Here is a 23,196-nt window from a genome sequence, read left to right as displayed (position 1 = left end):
ATGTAAAATACGCATGACTGTGTTAAATTTAGCTCTCATGGGAGGTTTGTGCTAGTATGGCCTAGTAAGTATTGAGAAAATACATTATGGGTGGGATAACAGAATAATACTGGCATTCATGCTAACAATGCAATGTCCAAATTAACTTTCACTATATTAGATTCCTACAGATGGGCAGGACCAAAAGGCTGTGTGGTCAAGCCATGGTAGCCAAGTAGGACCAGCAGCCCACCAGAGTTCCATATATCAAGTCATGGTATCCAGATCACACAGTGACACAAGTAGAGTGGTAATTTTTTTAATATGGGAACTTGTTCCAGCTGCTTGTCAATCTCTGACCTTACCTACCTCCAACTGATCTGAATGATACTGCCAGTGGCCAGGGCATCTCACACCCAACTCTGGAAACCAAGCACTACTACCTACTTGAGCCCCAGTTGTTGAGTGGGATGGTACTCCTGATGGAAGAAAGAAAGCTCAGAACCATATTGTTACCTTGGGAATGAAACTGATCTCCCAGCCATCAAACAAGAAGGAAAAGGGCTCCCACTGCATCTCCACGGTGGTCTCTGTAATTGTTTTGAACTGCAGCCCTTGTGGAGTAGAAAGTTCTGGAACAGAGCGATGAAGAAGGGCATGGGGTGGGAGAGACTGTGTTAGCTGGACTTCAGTTGTAAACATATAGTCAATATCAATACTTTCCACTATCTGAAGAACTGTGAGGAGCAGGCTGGGTATAATGAAAAAAAAACTTTCTACACATGTGGAACACACAAAAAATACCTACTCTAGTTTGTATACTGATTGGTTACCTGCTGTACAGGACTCAGAGTAGGGGCAAAGCCTTCTGCCTCAAGTAAAGTGCTAGTTGCAGAAGAAAGGACTATCTGTGAGAATCAAACTCCTCCCAAGGAAGAATGAGAACATGAATCTCTGTTCTATTAGGAGAACTACAGCAGGGCCTTATCTAGTGATTTCACTGAACTGCCTTGCAAAGTCTCTGTGATGGATTGTTGTGTGCCCAGTTAAGCAGCAGTCACCAGAATGTAATCCTCCCAGGCCTACTGAAGTGGAACTCCTAATGGCCCTAGTAACTATAGCCAATGATAAGGAATACTGGGAGTTGAAGGCCATTCTTGGCCATCCTGGAAGAAGTGCTGGAGTTTGTTTTGGTCCTGGAAACAGTGTAAGTTCCAGTGGTTCAGACTAAATGGAGTGTACAAACTATACAAGCTGTTGATATCCTGCTTCTACAGCCACATTTTATTTTCTAACTTTTAAATTGTGCTCAACAAAAAATTTGCCTTTTTTCCCCACATAACAGCCACATACTGGATTTTCCACTGACAATATTTTGATAGACTTTGCTAGCCCATCTTGGCTCCCTAATGAGTATACACATAATTGTATATGCAAGATTTCCTGTCTGTTGTTTATACTTTACATTTTCAAACATATGCTTAAAACCTCTCAAGTGTAATGTGTGAGTCTGCTCTGAGAATGGAAGCCATTGCCTGCTTTTGTGTTAGCTTAATTGAGTGAACTGAACAGATGTCAGCTGAGACCTCTTTCTGCTGCCTTGCCAGTAGTTCTCAGGGAGGAAATTCAGGGACAAAAAGGTACTGGGATTTCTAAGGTGCAACCAAAAGCAAAGTGGATTGGATGCTGCAGGCCTGCACAAACAGCTGTCTCATTTTTTGTTGCTTCTCCTCTGGTTCACCCAGTTGAATGCTTGTTTCAATTAAGAAGTAGTTTTCAGGCCTGCTGATTCACAAGTTTTATCTCACATCTCTGCACAGGCAAGGTATTGCAAAGGCCTGGCAATGCCAGCTTTCCAACCAGCTCCTATGGCTGTCTTCTTCAATAGCAGCTTGATGTATATCTACGTGGCATTGGTGACGATGCTTGTCACCACACTTGGAAAAGATTCTTTACACTACAAACTGCTGTCAAAGCCACGTTCTGTACCATATCTGAGCTTTTGTACTATCTGATATCATCTAGTGTGGGCTTGGAGTAGATTCTGGGTTGGGCTCACTTTTGCATTCTCCAGGCAATTTATAATAATCCATTTTACTTATTTACTCTCCCAACTTTTTCTCAGCCCTGGGACTCAAAGAAGCTTACAAAGTTAAAATAGATACAGATCACATCTATAAAAACATAAAAGAGTTAAGATATAAAAGTAATTTCAAAAACAAATCTATTAAAATAATGCAGCAGAAGTATAAATCCTTTCTCAATAAACAATCAGTTCCCTAAAGTCTATCAAAAACAAATAACCTTCTGCTGGAAGGATATCCTGGAATAAGGCAGTGTAGCATCTCTAGGATTTTATATTCCAAACCCTGGGAGTTAGTACCAAGAAGGCCCTCTCCCTTGTTCCCTTCACACATGTCTGTTAGGCTGGAATGGTAGAGAGAAAAGCCATCCCCTTACTCGTAAGGGAGAATAATAACCTGAATCCAAGTGTCATATGTGTAACCTGAGATTTCAGTCATGTTCACGATCATTTCCAATTTGAGATGAAACAGAACAGCATCTAAATCCCTGAATTAATATACAACTCACCTCAAAGTCTCTGGACAACTTTTTAAATTGTTATCTCAATCAGTGCAAGCAAACTGACAGTGCAAGCAAACTGCAATCACACTAGGATTCAAATTATTTTCTCAATTATACTAACATGTCTGCTTTTGGAAATGAATATTTCAGTTACTGGTGTTTCATGATGAATGTAGGAAAGCTTACAAGAGGCATCTACTTTGACTTGTGGAGGCACAGTATAAAGTGCTGGCTCTTTGCCAAGGTATACACATGGCACTGTTTGAAGCTATAATTTGCATTTGCCAGATTCTCTTTTTGGAGACATCAGCTCTCTCTCTATAAACTTCTCTTTTTCTGAACAGTGCATCTCCTTGACTGTCTGGAATCTCTGCTTGCCTGATGCTTCAACCCAATGAAACTTAGTTGTGGAACTCTAACCCTATACCAACCCTACAACAAAAAAGGCCAGTCTCTGTACGTAGGCACAGTGTTGCAGCAAGGAAATGGAAAGAAATGCCTCCAATTAGACAGAGGTTCTGGGTATCCTGACCGGCATCTGCACCTTGGAATCTGTACATTTATTTATCTTTCAACTCCCCACTGCAATTTGCAGTGGCTTTACCCAGTTGTTTTTCTTCTCTGTTCATTGATTCTTAGTGCACCAATGGCAATGGAGTAGTTTTTTTCCAGGGCTGCTGGGAGCAGGCTGGAGAGCTTGTGAACTTTTAAAACCCTCCCTCTCTTTGCCAGCTGCAGGTCTGTCCAGCTGGAAGTGCAAGTACATTTATCCTTTGCTCCTATGGCCAGAAAGACAAAAACATATGTAACATACTGTATCCTCATCTGTACATCTAAAAAATTATGCCCCAAAATTGACCCCAAATCCCAGATCAACATATTTATGAGACAGTATGGTAATGTGATGGCAGCTTTTTCAGATTTCCCCATGCGGTCAGGAGAGAGTTTCTTTTTCTCTTGAGCCAAGCAAAAAGAGTCCTGGGTGATAATTGCTGTTAAAGAAACAGAGTCCTTCTCCTGCCTGCACTGTCTGCTGCTGTCTGGGGAGTCAAGGGTGAAACCAAAGTTGAAACGCTGAAGCAAAAAACCTCAATTAGAGTCTCTCTTGCTCTGCACATACATACACAGACTGAAGTAGCCTCCAAGTTTTACCCTTGACTTATCCATGAGTTATGACAAAACCCATACTTTTGGTCCCCAAACTTGTCCTCAACTTATACACGAGGTCAACCTATAGTTGAGTATATACAGTAGTTGGGTTGCAGACCTCTTTCTGCTCGGCCTGGTTAATATGTACAAGTTTCCTCCTGTCTCAGCCCTGGTTTAGTCCACAACATGAGGGTGGGCAGGCTAGTGTAGAGCATGTAGATATCATTGCTGTCTCACAGCATCAATGTACTATTTGAGGTGCCTGGTCTCCTATCCTTTGGTTGGAAGAAGGGGAAGAAGAAAGAGGAAAGGTTTTAACATAAGACAGAGGAAAGGTTTTAGCACCCACCTAAAATTGTAATTAAGAAAAGCTCTATACTTGCCTTAAACCCAGTTGAGAGATTTTGCTGATTTCAGTGAAATGTTTTAAGACATCCCTATCAGTATTTCTCCTTCCAAATTTGCTTTAGCAAAATTTTTTGCTGACAACTAAGCCTGAAGCACAAAAGCCTGTCACCTACCAGTGAAGCCAAATGCACTGAACTGCCCAGGGGGTTCTCTTGACTGATAGGTTCCTTTCTGCCAAATAAACTAGAACACCTCCATCCATGTAAGTGAAGACACAGACTACTTTTAAGCAGTTCCTCTTCAATTCCCCAGCCCATTACAGATCACATTATCTTTTAAGAGCACTCTCTGGTTATTTTGAGATGAAACCGGCCCATAATAAATGATCTTCAAACACAGTCTCACCCCCCCCCCTTGTCCATTTTGTTTTGTTTTTTCAAAATTCAAACCTATATATATATATGAGCTTTCCTTTAAATAAATGTGAAGCTTGGCCTCTGACTCATAAAATCTCCTTGCTTCCATGAACCAATCCGTTCAGGTTCAAAACCTGAAATGGCATGTACCAGCACAGAGCAATCATGCAATACTTACGGGTGGCCACCTTGACACTGACAGGGGCACTGAGCACGTCACTGATAACAGCAAAGACACTGATGTTGTATGTCAGGCCTGGCTCCAGCTCCTTGATACTGACACTGCTCCAGTCCCCAGGTACCCGTTGCTGAAGCTGCAGACCCCCTGGCACTGCTGGTTGGTAGGAAATCATATATTCAGTCACTGCCATTGGCCCATCCCATTCGAGGTCAATGGACCTGTCACCGATTGCAGCCACACGCAGACTCTCTGGTGGAGCAACTGGAAGAAGAGGCAAATTTCAAAGTATGAGGTAAGATGATAAGCCAATTTCACCAAAAACAGCAATATGTCCTTGAGTTGTGCTCCCTTCCATACTTTTCCTGTATATCTAAGCATACTAGAGAGTAGGTTTCAGAGAGTAAGTTCTAACTAATTTATTGGGTTCTGTTTCCATGTAAACTTCCATAAGACTGGGTGCCCCAGATCATTTCATGCATTACACTGTAAGCAGCCTTGATGTCCCACCAAGGGAGCTGAGGTTGGCTTCTGTTCTTAATTAATGTTCCTGCATGACACACATATTTTCAAGCACTTTTCTTGTCATCACCACACTTTAAATTTTGGTGTATTCACTTAGCTGTACAACACTCTCAAACTATTTGTGCCAGCTTTGGAAATTAGAAAGTTGCTTTTATGAAGTCAAAGTTTAGAATTTTAGGGATTCCAATTCCACATGACTTGGAGGGCATACAAATGATCCTGATGTTATTCCATTCATCATCCTTGTGAATCAGAGAAATGTCGTTCTCATTGCTCTACAACAGAAGTGGGCAAATGTGGAAGGATTGGGGGAGGGGCGCATGCATTAGCACCCCAGGAGACCTTGGAGAGCTGCACACCCTCATCTCATTTACTACTAAAAAATTAATAAATAAAATTATATACAGTAGACCTTTGTTATATACTGGGGGTTTGGTTCCAAGATCCCCCATGGATAACAAAATCCATGGATGCTCAAGTCCCATTAAATATAATGACATAGCAAAATGGTGTCCCTTATAAAAAATGGAAAATCAAAGTTTGATATTTGAAATTTATACTTTTTAAAAAACATTTTCAAAGTGTGGATGCTTGAATCCATGTATAAAAAAATCTGTGTGTAAGAAGGGCCAACTGTACATTAAAAATGGTCCTGTATACCCTCTAATTTAGGAGGATACAGGGGAATCTTTATCACATTTTTGGATTTTCCTAGACCATTGTTTAATAACAGGAACCAAGCAGGAATCATGTTATGTGTGTTGTTTTTTAAATGGCTCTCTTGGACCTACATTGGCCAGAGGTGGCCCTAAAACATGCTGGGAATACCCGCCACAACCCTTAGAAGGCATTTTGGGGTAGATCTTGTTGAATTTTTTTTATTTTTTTTTGCAAAAGTTGGAAGCTTAGGGTCTCAAAATGTGATGGAGGGCTTTTGGAATTTTTTTATCCTCTCGGTGGGCACTGTGGGCTCCATGTGGTCCATGGGCCCCACGCTTCCCACCTCTGCTCTACATGTTATGTTAACATTACTGTGAGGAGGAGAAGAGAAAAATCCTGGAGGTTGTGAAAGAAGTCTTCTCCTAGCTTGTAAAGGTTAAACTGAGCTGAAATTTCTGACATCTTTTTCTAATAAATTTTCTGAGATTATTGTCTTTACTCACTCAGGTAAAACTTTACAAAATTTCCCTCAAATATGCTCCACTATCTTTTTGTGGTGGTCACCATCTTTTATGTACATTGCCCTACAACAATTCTAGATCTGGGGCACTGTGGAGAAAACAAAAGGGTGGCCAGGTTGTGAGTGCACTTGCTGCAATTGCCACATACAGCAATAGCAAAAATAGCTCTGGGCCACAGTGGAGAGGAGTGAAGGAAAAGACAAACTACTGCCATTGCTAATAACCAGTCCACTGTCCTAAGAACTGCTGGAGTATTTCTACAACAGAACTTCCCCTGCCTTTAAACATCTTCCCCATGCTGCCCCCAGTTTCTTTGCTCACAAATAAGGTGGGGAAATTTTGAAAATGGAAATGAAGTAGAAAAAGGGTATCTATCTGTGGTTGAGAAAAGCACAGGAACTACAAGACAGTCTAGAAATGGCCTTGCATTAACAAAAACGAATTTAAGAAGATGTAGAAATATTTGAGCTTTCTCTCTTTTGAGAAACCTTTGGCACAACAAGGATTAGCTTTAATAACCAATGGGCATTTGGGATTATAAAATCCTGCGTATGTGCAGACTACTGTAAATAGTAAGATGGGAAAGAGTGCCTTTCTTGGTCTTTCCTTGTGTATGCAGGAAAACAAATATCAAAAATGTCATTGTCAACACTGAACAGTACAGCTTTTTAATTAGCCAGAGCAAACTACTCTTGTCACAATAGCTTCTAAACTCTGGGGCATGCCACTGTGTTTGCTCATGGCACTGCCTCCCATAATCATATTCTCATTAGGTAAGAGAGAATGGCCCACTGCTGCTTCTTAAGACCAAAATTTTACCCTAACACGAACCCCCTAAAATAAACCAGATCTTTCTGCAGCCTGTGGGGTACTCTTTGTGCTCAGTAACACTATCACACCTGTGACAGGGAAGAGATCATTGCTTCCACTGTTCCTTCTGGAGCAAAATAAAATGAGAGCACACAATATTACATGTGCAGAAAAGCAGCAGTAGATGGCATGTCTGTCTACTCAACAATAAGCCAACTGGATTGTGCAGGACTGCACAATGGCAAACAGGCACAGAGTTGCAGCCTCTTTGTCTTGAAATGAACTTCATGGTCATTGGGCCAGTGAAGTAGTAAGTAATAGTTATATTTACCTAAATGAGTATAGGGGTCATCCATAAAGCTGTGAGGTTTATTATGATAGAAGATCCTGGTCTTTGTTAGAATAATTAAAGCTTGCTAGATCTTAGGAGGCTAGTTGAAGTGTCAGGGAACTGCACAGCTTTTTGGATTCTCTGGTGAGGAGACAAAAGGATGTATTTTCCCTGCACAATTATTGCAGGTTGCAGGTTGATTCAACTATAATGCCATAACTCCCTCTCGTGAACTCCTGGGATTTGTAGTTTGGTGAGGGACTCAGTTCTCTGTTTAAAAACATAGGACTGTATTACACGGTGAAATTGGGGTTAAACTGGGGGTTTAAACAGTGATTATCCTGCGAAAATCACACGATCATGATTTGTTGCTGGTTATTCCCTGGATAATGATGCTTTAATTGCGATGTGTTTGAAAATCTTAATTGCGATCACGTGATTTTTATGGGACAATCCCTGTTTAAACCTCTGATTTGCCCTGTGTGATAAAGTCCTTAGTGCCTACCTACCTTGTTATAACATTAGGGCTCATTCTCTAATCTTCTGAACGATTGCAAAAGAGGCAATGTATATAGAATGCCTTTCCTGATCAGAATAACTGCAGCTGCCTATCAGATATGTGGGATCATGGAATTCCAGATCATTGGATATGATTACTAGTTAACCTTGAAACTTGGAATCTGTGCAATTTGCACCCTTTTTGGAGCATCTCACTATGCGCAATCACATATGCATGGTTCAGAATTTGAGAACCACTAATCCTAAAACATAAGCAAACCTTTTTTTATAGAAAAGATCCCTTTATATAAATATTTTCTTCCCTACCCCTTCTCTGCCCTTGACTGCAGCTGGAACAGGGGCTAGGTGTGGTCTCCCTAGGCACATGAGATAGGAGAGAGCATATGGCGAATATATGGAAAAGGATACAGTTTCATCTTTACAAACTATCTAAATATGTGAACCCTGGAAGCTGTACAGTTTCTTTGCCCTTACGATGCAGAAGCATCTCTGGGCTTATTTAGGATTGCACAGTCCCTCAGAGCCTTAAAAACCAGGCTTTTATGCTTTTGGACAGCTGTGTCTGAGCTGTGATACATTTTTCGGAATTTAATAAAGGACAGATGGTATTTTGAGGAGATAGCTGAAATCACTCAGAAAACTTGAGGCGCCTTTTGACAACCATGAACATCATGACAATGAAACTAAAAAAGCTGTTAGGGCTCAGCTCTAATCCTAAATGCTTTTGCTCCCAGGCTTCCTTTGTTAGCCTTACCTCTCCTGCTTTCTTTCCCTCTCCCTTTGGTTCATCTGCTCTCAAAATTTAGAGTGTAGGCCTTCTACAACAGGTATATTCCCCCCCTCCCTAATTTACATTACTCTGTACAAAAAAACACTGTGTAGCTGTTGGAGCTATGTAGAATAATAATAAGAATAATTGTGGGCCAACTGTATTGGCAGGCTAGCCATCCATTGACTCGAGTATGTCCCATTATTGCCAATGGCAGCATGTGCATGTTGCTGCCCAGTGATTATGATGTGGCATGAATATGCACATTCTTCTTATCCATGGGGGAGCCCAGAACTGAACTACTGAAGTTGGGAAAGGGGTACTGCATTATTATTATTATTATTATTATTATTATTATTATTACACAATAGAATAAGTTTCAGGACAATGCAACAGACTAGTAACAGACTAACTACTCTAACTCTGAATTACCTTTATTGCTTTCCTTTAATTCTACATCTAAACCTGTATCATATCCCCCAACATTTCACAGATGAAAACCAGGACATGTGTGGCCAAGCAACATTAGACTGTGGCCAAGATGACAAAAAGAATTAATGAGGAAGAACAGATAAGTTAGGAGAGGCTGAAGCAGTTTACCTTTGCCTGAGTCTACTGGGAAGGACAAGATTCCATACCTTCCTTTCCTATCCTCCACTGAGCTGAATGTAAATTACTCTTGTATTTTGAGCTCAGTTTGCAGCAACTGAAGCAAGCTGAGGACAAAGGGGGAAATGAGAGGAGGCTGAAAAAGTGGGATGTCAGGGGATCAATTAGTACTGTCCCAACCAAACTGGGACAGTTGTATGGTAACCAAGGAGATGGTTTCTATCTCACGTCACCCAGGTCTTCTTTGTGTGTTACATCCTTATTTTGAGTTAAATATGTGTAAATTTGCAAGTTAGTCAGGAGAACAAAAAGAACAGCAACAAACAAATGTGAACTAAAACTACAGGCCCATCGGATGAATGTTACTATCAAATAAAACTGTCCTTCAAATTAACGAATCTAAGCTTTATTTGATCTGTAAGAGAGTCAGTATTAGCTGGTCATGCTAACATTTTTAGATGGGCCTGTGCTTCAAATTCACACTTGTTTGTTGAGGCTACCTTAGTATGTTGCTATAGATAGGGGGGTTAAAAGTATTACTTTTACTAATTAGTGTTATCTTTCGTTCAATAAAATATACATTAGTATATACTTCCTTCAGATTCTTCCCCCAAGTCAGCAAATCTGGCCTCATGGGATCTGCACAGACTGTCCCAAATGCCAATAATAATAATAATAATAATAATAATAATAATAATAATAATACCAAATTCAAACTAGAAGTGGTCAGAAATCCACTTCTGTTTTTTTTAAAAAAGTATTTTAATGTTAACTGTGGTATAATAGTTTGAGCTTATGCCTCTGGAGAACAGGGTTTAATTCTCAGTTTGGCCATGGAAATCCACTGGGTGACCTTGGGCAGGTCACATGTTCTCAGCTTCAGGGGAAGGCAATGGCAACCCTCCTCTGAACAAATCTTGCCAAGAAAATTCCATAATAGGCTCACTTTAGGGTTACCATAAGTTGGAAATGACTTGAAGGCACACAACACACACACAATGTTACACAGCTCAGGAAGGCCCTGCAACTGATTTCAAAGATAAAGTGCCAGAAATGGGGCAGTTTCTGTTCATCTGGGGGAGGGGAGTTGGATGTTGTCAAAAATAATTTTAGGAGTAAATGCAGTTCCAGGGCCACACTTTGCCCACACCGAATTATATTGAAATGCTGCTGCTATGCAGGTGCATTGCAATAAGTACATTGATCCCCCCCCCAAAACAAAGGCAGAATAACAATTCTTCAATCAGTTAATATGCCCATAACTCACAAGACCTTATTAATAAAGATCCATCTTCTATATTTCTGATAAATCACTTGTTCCCACATGGAGGATCCCTGCTGTGCCCCTCCACAATTACACACTGCTAAGGCCTTTCCTCCTCACTCTGTAACCTGCCTTGCACATTATGTGAAAAGATCAGTCTGCTTCCACTTCCTCTTAATTTTGCATGGTTTTTTCCTTTTCATTTCTGTGCCAGCCTGCAGCCTGCATCTACTAATGAAACAAAAATGTTTTAGACCTTTTTTTCTTTATACATATTACTAAAAAGATGCCTTTTATACACACTTTAGTACAGAAGAGCGTGCAAACCAAAGGATGATGTAATTCCAGTTGGTCTAGGAAGTGGAAATCAGGTCAGTTCTCTTAAAAACAAGAGTGAACAAAATTCTCGGGCATCCTTCCTGTACTAATTCTGCTCTCAGTGTCCAAGTACTCTGGAGATGACAGTTTCCCCTTTTTAAAAAAATGTAAGGATATGTAATAGAATGTGTAATTTCACAGTGCACCTGGTTGCACTAATGCTGTGACTATAACTCCTTCACCAGCAAGCATTACTGTTTAGAGAAATAATAATAGATTAGATGGGAGATGGAAGGAAAACTAGTGCAGTCTATGTGCACACGACCTTTGGAAAAGGCATCCCACAAAATCTCCAGCAAAGACAAAAACAGGAAAGTAAATAGCAGGGGCAAATGCCAGGAAATTGAATTCTGTGCATGTATACCTTTACTTTCTATATTTCAGATGCTATACCTGCTGAGCAGTCTTGCCCCTGGTAGCCTTCTTCACAAGAGCACAGGCCCTCCTGGCAAGATCCACGGCCACTGCAGGCATTGAGGCATCTCAGTTGTCCACAGTCTTCCCCTACATAGCCCTCCTGGCAAATGCAAGTCCCGTTGGCACACTTCCCCTTCCCTGAGCAGTCTGCAGGACATCTGAGTTCACTGCAGTCTTCACCAGCAAAGCCCTCTTCACAGATGCATTCTCCATCTACACAGAGCCCTCGGAAGCTGCAGTCAGTTGGACAGCGGGCCTCGGAGCAGTCTTCCCCACTATAATCGCCATCACAGATACACTGGCCATCCACGCACACACCCCGGCTGGAACAGCCCATGGGGCAGAGGGGCTCCGAACAGTTCTTCCCAGTCCAACCTTCATTGCAAATGCAGCCACAGGACTCCAGGCTAAAGTTCCCATGGCCACTGCAGTGAGGGATGTAATCCAGCTGCCCTAGAAGGGTGAGGAAAAAATATTATTAACAACACTTTGCACATTCTGTAGAGTTAATTTCAATAATCCTTACAATAGCTTCAAAAGTGGATAGTATTCTCTCCTTCCTTATACATCTGGGACAGTGCAAGCACTTGCCTTTACTTAGTGACTTAGGCTTCAGCACAACTATCTTGGACCCTAACCCCCCCCAACACACTTCTATTTGCTTATTTTTTTCTGCCCTTGTGGTGTGAGCTGGTGGCTGGTTCTAGCTATTTAAATTTTCCGCAATACTGCCATACGCTGCATCTACACTATAGTAATAATCCAGTGTGATACCACTTTAACTGTCATGACTCAGTGTTATTCTGGGATTCTGGGAACTGTAGTTGTGTCACCAGAGCTCTGTCAGAGAAGGCTAAATGTCCTGCAATTCTCAGAATTCAATACAATTCTCAGAATTCCATAGCATTGAGCCATGGAAGTGAAAGTGGTGTCAAACTGGATTATTTCTGCAGTACAGATGCATCCAAAGTAACATTGGGCCTGAACAGACAGGCCAAAATAAAGCTGCTTTGGGTCACTTTGGAGGTATGCTATTTAAAATATGCATACATCCTAAGAGGCTGGAAGCTGCGCTAAAACCATGCTACAGTCCTAAGGACTGGAGTGCAGCTTTGGTGCAACTTCTGGTCTTTTAAGATGCGTGTGTCATTTAAACAGCATACCTCCAAAGTGACCCGAAGCAGCTTTATTTTGGCCTGTCTGCTCAAGCTCATTGTTTCTATCCACTGTGTGCACTGAAAATGGCAGCCACAGTCTGGAGCACTTTTGCTGACTGCCGCTGCTGCCACCAGGAGAGCCAGCCATGGCCTTTATAGACAAGGGGCTTCACTATGCTGAGAAGCACTCACACCTGGAGCTTATTTTGGTATGTATCTATATATGTGCCCCCCCTCAAATTCCCCTTAATTCTTCCTATAACTCTGGTTCTGTGCATTGCAGCACCAACCTTTTCCTTTGCCTTAAGCAAACTTTGCCTTCTCTAAACTTACCTGGAAGAAGTAGCAGTGCAGTAGGAAGGTATTTTTGAATGCCTCTGAGAAAAATCTGTTCTCTCTCACAGCATTTGAAAGACTGCAATGACATCATTTCAGAAAATAGAGGCTACTTGATTTTGAAAGGGATCTGTGTTCATAATATGGACTCAGGTGGTCCCAGAAAATGGCATTTTTCTTGGACTTGGAACATTGGTTTTGCAGTATTCCATGTATTAGTGTACCTGAAAAGCATAGTTCTTCAGATAACCTAATGCCAGGATATTAATTTAGGTACCTTGGAGAATAATGTTTCTATAGGAGTTTATCACACTGGGGCTGATTTTGACATTAAAGAAAGATTAAAGCGCATTTAAAGCATCCCGCAAATGCAGTGGAAATGGTGAGTAACTGCGCAAATGATTATCACATGTAATTGCTCAAATGAAGTGATATCAGAAATGCATTGTTGCTGAAATCCCGGAAGTAAAAAAGATGTACATTAATGCTCCTTTGTGACCACTTTAATGGCAGGTTTTGTGCAATGCTGAGTGAAATCATTACATGTAACTATGTGATTTTTCTAGGATATTCATGGGATAAACTCATGTGTGATAAACTAGTTAATCCCCTTGGTGCTATCCCAGGCTTCTCCACAACTGAGAATGCTTAGGGTACTTCTGTTTGAAGAGTCTAAATATAAGAAAGGAAGAGAGGGATGCCTCATTGCAGTTGAAAGAAAAAATACCAAATGAACCATGCTGAATTTAGATGGTTCTAGTATTGGGGAAACACTCATGAAAGTGGAGGAGTTTGTATTCTTAACTCACTTTGTTCAAAAGTTCCTGTATTGCTTTTTCTTGGTTTTATGTTAATCTCTACATCAGTATAATACAAGAATAGTTCTTGTGTGGGGCAATTTTGAATTTTAGAACTGACCTGCCACCCACTGTTTAATAGCAATGTTGCTAACAATGCTTTTTTTTTTCCTGTCCAGCTTGTTATGCCCTCTTTTATTATAGACTAAGAGCCATTACTCTGAGTTCTCACCTAGCTCAGATTTTGTTTCTCTATGTATCTCTCTTCCCCTTTTTAGTGCTTAGTGGTGATGGGAAATCTGAGAAATCCAGTTCATTTAAATGGACATAAGAAACTTTGAACGTTACCAGACAAGGGAAATTGGAAGTATAATCCAATGGCAATCCAAATGCAATCATGGGGTTTAACGTTATTGCGTGATACACTACCACACACAATTTCGGGCAATGGGAAGTCAGTCTGAACGCAATCATGGGGTTTCATATTATTGCATGAGAGGTGATCACATGCAATTTTGGGCAATAGCAAGCTATTTTCGGGCAATGGGAAGTCAGTTCGAATGCAATTCAAATTCATGTAAATTCGCTGAACTAGTGAATTCACATGAATGCGTTCTGGCCCCACTTTCTTTTCATTCGAAATTAAGAGAAATTGCTCTTGTATGATAAACTCCATTGTGTCCCAGGAGTCTTTCTGTCAGAGAAACTGTCAAGAGCATGCAACATAGCACTGCAGGCACAAGCAACCATAGGACTTGTATTTTCCAGGCCCCTGAAAGTTCATACTCAGTCACCCTGGAGAATGAAACTTCCCAGAGCCTATGGTGCCTGGAATGCCGCCATTGAATTGAAGGAGGCAGCACAAGACAAATGAAAACTCACAGAAAAGCTTCCAAAACCTTGCAGTAGCTGCTGCCTTCAGATAAATGGGAAAGAGTTGGGAAGACAGGGGTCAGGAAGAGTCTCATGGGCAGGGATTATTCAGACTGCATTACCCCTTACAGGTATGACACTGGAAATGGGCTTTGAAAAGTATTTTCTTCTTATTTCCTGAATAAAACTGTACTGAGGGCTTTAAGCAAGATCTTTAGACTGTGCCATTTTCTGGTTATCTTTTACAGCAAAATGTACCTTTTCATGGAGTGTAAAAAGGTCTCCAAAAGATCACTGCCCCCTAAGGGGTGGTGACTATGGAGCTTATCCCATAGCGTTTTAATTCAGTTTACCTCTATTCTGATTAAATCTTAATTCAGGCAGCATTCTGATTTTATCAGATGGTTTTTGCCACTTAATTTGCTGCCAGATCCACCCCTGCTTCCACTGCTGCTCCTTCCAGCTCTTTTCAGATCTGGGAGTTTTCTGGCTTGAGAAAATGGCCAGTGGAGTGCTCCTGGAAGTGAGGAAGGACCCGGGCTGTATTTGAGTGGCAAATTAGGCAGCAAAAACTGTCTTATAATATCAGGATGCAACCTGAATTAAGGTTTAAACTGGATAGAGGTAAGACAAATTAAAACACCATGGGATAAGGTCCATATCTTTTGTTCAAAGCTGAGCAGACCTCCACTATTCTATTTTGCAAAAGCTAAGAATCATCTGCCACTTTAATGGAGGTGTATGCTTTGGCTCTGTTTGTGTGTGTACCTGTTTACAAAAAGCCCTCTTCCCATCTTCTGAACATTGAAAAGACACAATCAAAATAGAAAATACAAAATAACCATATTAAATTAAAGACATGAGACCAAAAAGGAACATACATTGGATAAATGGGGCCGGTAGGAACAAAGCTTCCTTGCTGCCAAAGTTCATTTCCATGAACAGAATACTGTAGCAGACATATACTTGTGAAACTCCCAATTACACTGGCATATATACTTTAAGGGAAGATGTTTCGTAAGGAAGCATTCTGTACTTCCTTAATTAACACTCTTTTCCCCAGTATCCAGGATTGTACTGGTCACACTTTGTCCTGCAGCCATTGTTAAGCACCAGAGGAAGAAGGAGCAGCTTTATGCTGGGGCTGGCAGCAAGGTATGGGTATGCAAGGACAACTGGAACACACCCTGCCACTGAAGAATGGCTGATAGACAGAGCTGAGAGACACCCCTCCCTGGTTGCTTTTCTGCAGCTGGGGAGGAAGTGGGCCAAAAGATCAAATTCTGCCCCTCCTGATGTTGGCATAGGTACACTGAGAGAGACTTTCTTTCTGTTAGTGTAATTACTGAACCTTGTTCCATGTGTCAAGGACAGCCTGAGATTCCAGGGAGGGTGGATTGGATGGCCACAGTCAAGATTCTTCAATATGAGCATTTCACGGATGAAAATGGCACCCTTGTGTACTTGTTCTACACCCTTGTTCCCACTCCAAAGATCACTGTCTCTTGCTTCAGGCTTTTATCCTTCTGCCTTACAACCATCTTCTTTTGTGTCAGGAACAGTTTGCTTCACACTAGTTTCTCAATGTGGATTTCCCAGCAGAAATTTGTGAAAGAACTGTACCTTAGTCAAACATGATCAGCAATGTTTGCTAGCTAGATCAGCAGTTGGTGTCTGTTAGGTTCATACACCAGGGACATGCATTTTTTCCGCTTAAGGCATCAAAACATCTCCACAAAAAGACAATCTCTGGACAATATAGAAATAGTGAAATTACAGGTACAGGTACAAGAATTTATCCCTAGGGCACTGGGATAGTTGACTCCAACAAATTTTGATTTAGTTTTGACCTGGAGATCTCCAAAGCAGTTGCTGCCCAGGGCTACTCCCCAACTGGGAATGCTAGCTTTGATGAATTGCTCCGTGAGGCTCATTGGGATTTTGATGGGCATCAAAGGTCCATAGGAAAAGAGCTGCTCATGGACACAATTCCTTATTTGTCATCTATCCATAATTCCTCCTCCCTCTCTCTCATGTTTGAAAACAAACAGGAAAGGATGGTGCATTTGGAAATAACAATTAGCCAGGATGGATCTGCCTTGCGATGCATTGCAGTCTTCCCCCACAGCTCCCAGCAGCAACACTCCTGCTCAAGATTTCTTTAGTCTGGAACAAGAGAGTTCTAGTGCTGTTCAGCACACACAGTTCAGTGCCATTTCAGGAGAACAATATTGGAAAATATTTTCGCATGCTTCTAAAACTGTCGTCTGTGATACTATATAATGTTAAATAGAGAGCTAAAAATATAGCCCCAAACCCAAGCACTTTATTGTGTACAGTGGGAAGGGGAAATTTCCCCCTTTCTCCCCAGAAACATCCCCCCCGATATAGTGCAGATAGGCATGATTTCCCCCCTATGGCCCATATGCTCCTAATCCTAATCCCTACCTCCAGAGTGATCTCAGCAGTCCCACTTCTCCCCCTATTTCTCCCCACCATCACTCTCATGGTTTACAGTATTTAATTCCTGTTCCATAAGTTCTAAAAGCAAACACATCTTTGGGCCATTTGGGGATTGTAAATTCCCCCCACCCACTCCATTAAAACAAAACAAAACGCAAATATAAATGAATATATTGCTATGTACTAGATGTTTTCCAAGTATGAGTAAATTATTACTTTTTAAAGTGTGTTTGACTTTTAAATATGTTTAAAGAGCAAGGCTTTCAAAGTGTCTTTAAATAGCTTTGATCTCCAATAATTGATCACAGATAAAGGACAGAGTTTCCCAGCTTGGCTCTGCAAGCATCTTCCCCCTTCTCAGCCTACCTCAGTGTAGATCATGGCTGTAGCAGTCCAGTTGAGCATTACAACTACAGAGAAAGGTGGGCAAGGATTAGACAAGGGCTGGGTACTGCTAAGAGGCTGTGCAGTGAGCCCTGACTGAATGAATAGATTCACATATTCCACCCAACTTCTGTTTCTTTTAGATGTGTTTCTCTGTTGCCAGGACAGAAATGAAAGCCGGCCACAGAAAAGAATACAAAATCCAGGTCTTTACACCCACCTGAAGGTACTATTGGAAGGGATGATAATAACAATGAAGAAGCCCCTTTTGATAAGTAAAAGACAGGATCTAGATTCAAAACAATGGTCAAAACTAAAGAGATAAGAATTAAGAGAGATAAATTAACATGTTGGGTTTAGAAGAAACAAACCAGGTATTGGATATGGGAGACTGATTTGGCAGCAGTAGATGTGAAACAGAGCCAAGGTGATGTAGTGGTATGAGTGCTGTATTACAACTCTGACACACCAGGGCCTGATGCACACTACATAAGAAACCGATTTTTGAGTGAAATCAATAAAGCGATTTAGTGCTGAATAGATGTTCACACTATTCAAACCGCGATATAATCTGTCCGTTTTAATTTACTCCACTTTGTGTTCACATTCATAATAGGATCAATTCAAAATGGAGTTGCATCACAGGGATGACCATGCCACAGGGAACCAAATCCAATTGACAGCGTGTTCACACTTGTGCTGGACTGATTCATTTAAAAAGATGTGGGGAATGCCATGCATTCGGAAGAACCAGTTTAACTGGGTTTAGCGCTGCGCCCCCCTGGAAAACTGTGCCAGCAATTTTGCGCAAGTGCAAACAAGGGCCCTTTCAACCGGTTTGAAAACCAGTTTATTATGTAGTGTGAATGAGGCCCAGGATTTGAATTCTTGCTCAGCCATGGAAATTCACTGGGTATCCTTGGATAAGTCACATCCTCTCAGCCTCAGAGAGAGGCAAAGGCAACCCTCCTCTGAACAAAGCTTACCTAAAAATCCAAAATAAACCCATTATATGTTTGCCTTAGGGTCACTATAAGCTAGAAATGATTTGCACAACAGATGTGAAATGGCTCTATTATCTTCAAAGGTCACAAGCGGAATATGAAGCAGCAGTGTGATATAACTACATAAAAAGATAATACAATCTTGGGCAATATTAGCAGAAGCACAGGGTCCAGATTTCAGGAACTAATCACAGTGTTACATTCTGACGGTCAGATTTCACTGGTGTACTATGACTTGCTACCTTCTGAGCATCACTTTTTAAGAAGTCTGTTGACAAATTATACTGTGTGTAGAGCTTTCATTTTGCAAGATTTTGCAAGATATATGGCTGTGGGAGGAGGGCTCTGAAAACTAAGTTCTGCAAGAAACACTTGAAAGAGCTGGATCTGCTTCACTTAGAGGAGGAGAGGAGAGAAGATTAAGGGAAGGCATGATTGTGGTATTAAAATGTCTGAAAGGCTGTCATGCAGAAGGAGCAGAATTATTCTCTATTCCTTCAGACAACAAGCAAAAAAGTGGGTGGAAATTGAAGGGTGGTACATTTTGACTAAACTTTAAGATAAATGTACTAAGAGTGAGAAATGCATGGCAGTAAAACAAAATGTCTTAGGAAGTGATGAGTTTTTCTTTGCTGGAAGTATTTTAAGTAGGGGCTGGATGGCCATTCGTCCGAGATGCTGTATGTAGCTTCATCTTGGATTGCAGAGCCTGCAACAGGCAAGAATTGAAATATATCAAGAATGAACAACTTGGGAGCTGAGTGTATTGGATTGCTCTCCCTGAACCACTTGGGGGGGGGGGGGGGGAGACTACTACTACTGATCTGCCACTCTCATCTGATGAATTTTAGTGGCACAGTGAGGGGGGCGGGAAGAAAGTAAAGATATGTTTTCTAAATAAAGATAAAGCAATACAAAACATATCACAAAGGGTTAAAAAGCCTGTGAAAATAAAATGGACAATTTTTTCCACTATCCTTCAGGTTACTTATATGGTACTTACATTTTCCCCTATGGTGGTAGTGGCAGAACAGAGTTTAAGTTGTGAAAAACAGAGGGAATATTTTAAGCAATTTACACACACACACACACACACACACACACACACACACACACAGCGGCCTGCAGCTTTCAAATATCTCCCTTATACCCCACAGAAGAGATATATCTCCCTTATACCCCACAGTAGAGAAGATAATGGGAGATTCTCAACAATTGTTGAGAATCTCCCATTATCTTCTCTACTGTAGCTCTTCTAACTCAGACATAGTGAAGTTCACCTTAACTGATTTGCTGTAGAGCTCACATTTTTCAAGATGTTCTGGTCTACCAACATAGGTTCTGCAGCACTAATTTTAATTAGCTAACACATGTCTTGCTAATAGTAGGGATTGCTATCTTGGTAAAAGACTGGGCTTTGGTCCAGGAAAATCTTTCCAGTTCAGTCTGACTGTTAGGCAATGAGCAAATGTAAAATGTGAACCCACTAGAATTAATTAAATATGATAGAGTGTCTATTTCATGTCTTTGAGGTGAAGTTTTCAACCCTAGGAGGCAGATACCACTTCTAAGACAGTAGGGCAGGGATGGGAGGCTTGTGGCCTTCCAGATGTTTTTTGAGTACAACCACTGGCTAGTGCTTCTGGGACTGGAATTCCAACATCAAGAGGGAGCTGCTTTTCTTTCTCCCCCTCCTTTTAAAATCCTTTGTATTGCAGGCGCTGGTGGTGGATGGCCATCAAAGTTCTTGAGGCTCTGTGTTTCCACCCTCTATTTGGTATGTGTGTGCACCAATCAATAATAGTTTATTCGGTCATTGACCAGTATAATATAATAAAAATTAAATATGAGATAATAGCATGATCAAAACAAGTCAATTATTGGAACAAAAGTCAGATGGGCAAAAGACACAAAATAAGATCAAACTTCATCAACTATCATCAATTGCTATCAGCCATGTGGAAATGTAGTTTACACTGGACAGTGGAGCCTTGCATTACGTGGGGGATCGAGTCTGGACCCCCTCCCGTTTAAGGCAAATATTGCGTAGCTCAAGTGTGCCACGGGCATGCACACCATTCAATGAATGACACCAACTTCCACGTAAACCAGAACCGTATGGTGTGCCCGTGTATGGAGCGGGCACGCTGTATAACAAAATTTTGCTACCTTAAGTACATCACTTGGGTTCTGATTATCCACAAATAACATAAATAAAGAGTATCAGAATGTCCAGTGTATTTAGATATAAGAGGAGTAATCAGTTGATAGAATGTCCTTATAAATTGACAGTACTGAAGAGCATGAGCAGTGGTTCTTTATCTCCAGTATCGCAAGAACAAAGTCGAGATTCATAAGGTATTTTTCTGTATTTCCTTCTAATACTGTTGTTGGAAGGAATTAAGCCGACCAGGGTACTGTAATTTCCATTTTTTTCCCCTCCTGTTTGCTTCGAAACATCTTGCCTGACAAGAACCCCATGGAGCTTTGAAAGCTTGCAACAAGTATATTGTAATTTTTTGGTTGGCCAAAAGGTATCACTGAGGATTTTTGTTTGGATTTATTAAGTGGCCAACACAGCTACCCCTGCATATATTCTGTAATTGGTAATGTTTATAGGTTTTGAACTTGAAACACAGAGATACAAGTTCAAATCCTTATTTTGTCATGGAATTTACTATATGATCATGGGTTATCACTTCTCTCAGCAAATCTACCACACGGACTTTTGAGGGGATTACTAGCAAGACAGGAGCCATGTAAAGTGGTTGTACATGTTCCTGGTGTGGAACACAGCAAACAATCTTTTGTCATGTAATGTATTTCTAATTGTTGTTGTTGATGTGTGCCTTCAAGACATTTTTCCCATTCCCTTCTCGCTTTATAAAATGTGTGCCTTTGAACAGGCGGTCTTCTTGCCCACCCTCAATATCTGTATGGAGTACATGAGAGTGGTGGCACCACTTGATTCCCCTTAAATATTCAGGGGAGAGAGCCATGTGGCGTAGTGGTTTTAGTGTTGGACTACACTCTGGAATTGTTTTTGTTGTGTGCCTTCAAGTTGTTTTCTGCTGCTCCAGAGAACAGGACCGGAACAATGGATGCAAGCTACGGGAAAAGAGATTCCACCTCAACATTAGGAAAACTTCCTGACAGTAAGGGCTGTTCGACATGGAAACACACTCCTTCGGAGTGTAGTGGAGTTCCTTCCTTGGAGGTCTTTAAGCAGAGCTAGATGGCCATCTGTGGGATGCTTTGATTTGGATTTCTGCATGGCAGGGGGTTGACTGGAGGCCCATGCACTCTCTTCCAACTCTATGATTCTATGATATATGATTATGGGAACCCTAAGGAGTTTTCTCAGCAAGATTTGTTCAGAAGGGTTTTGTCATTGCCCACCCTCTTAGCGAGAGAGTGTAACTTACCCAAGATCACCCAGTGGGTTTCATGGCTCGCAACGATCTCCAGAGTCAGAGTCAAACCACTATGCCATGTTTGTTCTGGAGACCAGGGTTCAAGTCCTGACTCACCACAAAACCCCACTCACGAAAATCCTGTGATAAGTGCCTCAGGGGTCACCCTAAATCACAAATGACTTGAGCCACAAAACAATTAGGGCCAAGCCTACTACTGCTACTGCTAGAATGAACCAAAGTGTTCAGTGAGACTGGAAACCTGGGCAGAAAACTTAAGTAGAATCATTTAACCTGCCATAATTTAATATGCTTTGTGTCAGCAAATATTGCGCTTAATGCCAGTGAAAGGGTACCATCCTCCTCTGTAATTCAGGGGCGGGTCTATTGTAGTGATGCTGAGAAGGAACTCCAACTTCCGTGTATAACCGAGGATGCATTTTAATTTTTTGCTCTGCTGGCTGTCTACATCATAATAGCAGGTCAAACCCGCAAAGCAGAAGTTTTGAAGAATGCCTCTCCTTTTGTGACATTCCCTCAGGTGTAAATATTTGTATGCTCTGCTTCTCTCTTTTTGGACTAAATTCATTATCAAACAAACCCTTCAAAAACCATCTTATACAAAAGCATGCTGTTTCTTTGGTTTTGAAGAACAGATTTGGAAAGATGACCAACTGAACCATGACGTTTGAAAAACTAAACTTGACGGCAGGTTTACAGTGAGCTCCACAAAGATTTGCTCTTTGTTATTCAGATGAAAACCTGTGTGGATAGTTGTTTCATTATGAAGGTTTGGGTTGATAGCATTCCTCCTGACTATGTAATATCCTCTAGGGCATTTAGCACATACAAATGCACACATATGCCTCTGATTTTTACAGACACTACCAGTGTAACCGCATCTGATCAGAATAAATTCCTCAGTTCAACTGGGCTTATGCATATACAAATGTGTATAAGATTGTACTCCATTCTTTCTTCACAGTTATTAACTTAATATGCTTACTTGGCACCATGTTGGCAGCTTTAGAAGGCAGAAGTGCTTGCACTCCTTCCTTAGCCATCAGTATCCACCGCATTGGGTAAAAGAGAAGAAGAGGTTTGGATTGCTGGCCTGTACACCCTCCCCATAACCTTCCATAATGCTGCTGGTGGTGGGAAAGTCTGTTGCAAGTGTGGTTCCCCTACAAAGGGGCTCAAATTGTCTGAGGAACACAGTCCCACCTTCAGAACCTTCTTTTCCCAATCAGGAATGCAACAGACACAAACATCAGCACCAACAAAGTCCCGTCTCCCACAATCTCTACTCC

The 23,196-nt window shown here is 41.2% G+C and overlaps 1 protein-coding gene across 1 annotated transcript in view; it reads right to left on the bottom strand.

The window, feature by feature from the left end:
- Window positions 1–23,196, bottom strand: part of TNR (tenascin R) — a 262,076-nt gene that overhangs the window by 98,423 nt on the left and 140,457 nt on the right. Inside the window, exons 3-5 of the mRNA XM_042465868.1 lie at window positions 11,436–11,912; window positions 4,657–4,920; window positions 496–611 (exon numbers count right to left, since the gene is read on the bottom strand). Of these exons, the coding sequence (XP_042321802.1) occupies window positions 496–611; window positions 4,657–4,920; window positions 11,436–11,912 (857 nt within the window). The remainder of the gene's footprint in view (window positions 1–495; window positions 612–4,656; window positions 4,921–11,435; window positions 11,913–23,196) is intronic.

Source organism: Sceloporus undulatus, chromosome 4 (genome assembly GCF_019175285.1).
Source record: "Sceloporus undulatus isolate JIND9_A2432 ecotype Alabama chromosome 4, SceUnd_v1.1, whole genome shotgun sequence".
In the NCBI taxonomy this organism is placed as follows: domain Eukaryota; kingdom Metazoa; phylum Chordata; class Lepidosauria; order Squamata; family Phrynosomatidae; genus Sceloporus; species Sceloporus undulatus.
Note: the sequence above shows the minus strand (reverse complement) of the source record. Positions and strands in the feature narration are given on the sequence as shown.